Source organism: Populus euphratica, unplaced genomic scaffold, assembly GCF_000495115.2.
Source record: "Populus euphratica unplaced genomic scaffold, PopEup_1.0 scaffold5771.1, whole genome shotgun sequence".
In the NCBI taxonomy this organism is placed as follows: domain Eukaryota; kingdom Viridiplantae; phylum Streptophyta; class Magnoliopsida; order Malpighiales; family Salicaceae; genus Populus; species Populus euphratica.
This window is the reverse complement of record NW_011505607.1, coordinates 878-3,225: the sequence shown is the minus strand read 5'-3', so window position 1 is coordinate 3,225 and position 2,348 is coordinate 878. Positions and strand designations below refer to the sequence as shown.

Here is a 2,348-nt window from a genome sequence, read left to right as displayed (position 1 = left end):
CCTTTTGACTTTAAAAAAATATTGTATAGATTATGCCTTGAACCGCCAACCAAATAAAATTTTGTATTTTTAACAGACGAAAGAAGTACAGACACAGGCACCATTGAATTCAATTTTGTCATTAAAAAACAAGAACATGTATTAAATCATATTATTATTCCTTAAACCTTATATAAATATATTTTTTAATGATTTTAATGTGTTATGTTAAGAATAAAATAAAACAAAGACATGAAAAATACATAATTTTAAGGTTCTATCTTGCGTGAAGAGCCCAGAGGGCACGGCAGCTACATGACCAAACTGTAGCCGTCCAGACCGTTCTCCTTCACGCTTTATTTCACCATATTAAATACAAGTTTGTATGATGACTTTTCAGAAGGAAACAAATTTGACAAATGACCGTTAATGGTCGTTAGGATCATCCAATTAAAACCCTAGAACTCTATAGCAGCTGGGACCCACAACCTTGCCCACCAATGTGAGAAAAATTAAACTAGCCATTATCTCGTGAAGTAGAAGAAGCGCCGGCAGCAGCAGGAGCGTTTGATAGCTGTGACTCTCACCATTCACATTATTCAGACATTCACCACCACCACCAACCACACCACTAGCTCCCCCGTATATTTTGCTTTTCCCGAACCCCCAAAAAACGAAAAACCCATTCTTCCGGCTATAAAATTATGATCTGGGCTGGTCTTGTTTCTTAGAGAAATTTACTTTGCGTCCACACAGATTTACATAAAGAAGCAGGTACTGATGGGGTCTGGTGATGATCAGCTAGGTTATGATCCGAGTCCTACACCAAAACTCTCCTTGTTTTCACTTTCAAGCAAGCTACACGAGTCGCCTGCAGGGATGTTAACCCCACCAATCCATACATTAGCCTCAGTTCCGTTCAAGTGGGAGGAAGCACCAGGCAAGCCTAGACCCTCTTGCGTCACTCAATCCAAGCCCAAGTTTGCTAGGTGCTTGGAACTGCCACCAAGGTTGTTAAACGAGGCCAAGGTTAACAACATGCCTTCTCCAACAACTGTCTTCGATGGACCTTACGTGCCTCGTTCCTTATCTCTTGGAAAGGGACGTTCATTGAACAACTTAGAGAATTTGGGCTGCGGGGAGGTGAATAGCAAAGAGAGGGTTACATTTGGGTCTGGTAGGTGGGGATTCTTCAGGAAAAATACTAAAGAAGTTGCTGCTCCTAGCCATGGAGATATTGGTGTTAATCATGGAGGTGAAGCAGTTAGAGTGAAGATCACAAGGATTAGAAGAAGATCAAGTTTCTTGGGGCTTTCTCACGCAAGATCAAATTTTTGGGTAAGTATATACCCAACCAGCTAAAAGTTCAATGATTTTGTCCTTTTTCGGACACTTAACTGGATATTGTTGCTAAATATGGTCTCACACACACATGGATATATATATATATATATATATATATATATAGAAAAGCCAAATCCCTTCCAGGATGTGTAATATGTGCAGAAGCAATATAACTTTTGTTAGAATTCACATCACTCTTTAGATTTTCTGAATTTCCATGCCTTTTCTTTATCCTTTGTTTTTGGGAATTGGAGGAGGTAGGATTTTCCTGGCAAGGCCATGGAGCTTGCCTTGTGATGCTATATGCTTACTATTTTTCTGCACTTCGATCATTGATAGTGTACGTAAATGCAGACAGACATCTATGAAAGCTTCAAGCATGCGGTCCCATGGACACGAAGGTAGACAAAGAAGACAGAAACTGAGAAAAGAAGAGGAGCAAGCCTAGTCAGTGCCAAAGTTCAATTTCTCCTTGATGAATTATTAATTGTGCAGTCAAGTCACTACCTATTTCCATGTTGTGGTGCTGTTCGTAGTTCTAATCTTCTTCCTCGACCATTGAATTTGTGTACAGAAAGAGATCAAAATCAACAATATTGTAACGCTTGTTAATATCATTTGATTATGACTTCTGTTTCCTCACCTTTAAGTTGATTATTACACAACAAATGTGACCGTCCTTTGATTTGTCTTCAGCCCACTTGGCCACTCTTCTATCACGAATTAAATTGGAGGGTCACGCGAGGACCCCTTTTTTTTTTCTTTTTTGTGGTGGAAGAAAGATTTTAAAAAATGATTTTTAATACATTTTAATGTTAAAAATAAACTTTAAAAATTAAAAAAATATTTTAATATATTTTTAAATAAAAAATATTATAACCCAAAATAATTAAATTTGTTGGGCAAATTAAAACAGACAACGTATTATCTACTTTTATTTATTTATAAAAAAAATGATTTATCCCTTAAAAAAAATAAACCCAGTAAGCTAGGCTCAAACGCCTTAAACAATTGTCCTTATTTTT

At 37.1% G+C, this 2,348-nt stretch overlaps 1 protein-coding gene across 2 annotated transcripts; it reads left to right on the top strand.

Annotated features, from left to right (window-relative positions):
- The first annotated feature begins 385 nt into the window (after positions 1 to 385).
- On the top strand, positions 386 to 2,006 carry LOC105120244 (uncharacterized protein At4g00950-like). 2 transcript variants are annotated; one of them, XM_011018425.1, is made up of 2 exons: positions 386 to 1,317; positions 1,663 to 2,006. In XM_011018425.1, exons 1-2 carry the CDS (start codon positions 760 to 762, stop codon positions 1,669 to 1,671), a joined length of 567 nt encoding a protein of 188 aa, XP_011016727.1. In that variant the 5' UTR covers positions 386 to 759; the 3' UTR covers positions 1,672 to 2,006. The 2 variants fall into 2 exon arrangements, with proteins under 2 accessions (XP_011016727.1, XP_011016726.1); XM_011018424.1 differs by having other exon boundaries at positions 396 to 1,317; positions 1,678 to 2,006.
- Positions 2,007 to 2,348: the final 342 nt, after the last annotated feature.

What these genes read in the sequence shown, in the direction of transcription:
- LOC105120244 (XM_011018424.1), top strand. Translation starts at nt 760, where the DNA reads ATGGGGTCTGGTGATGATCAGCTAGGTTATGATCCGAGTCCTACACCA. An exon ending in ACGCAAGATCAAATTTTTGG is followed by an intron (nt 1,318 to 1,677) that starts GTAAGTATATAC and finishes ACGTAAATGCAG; the next exon opens with ACAGACATCTATGAAAGCTT.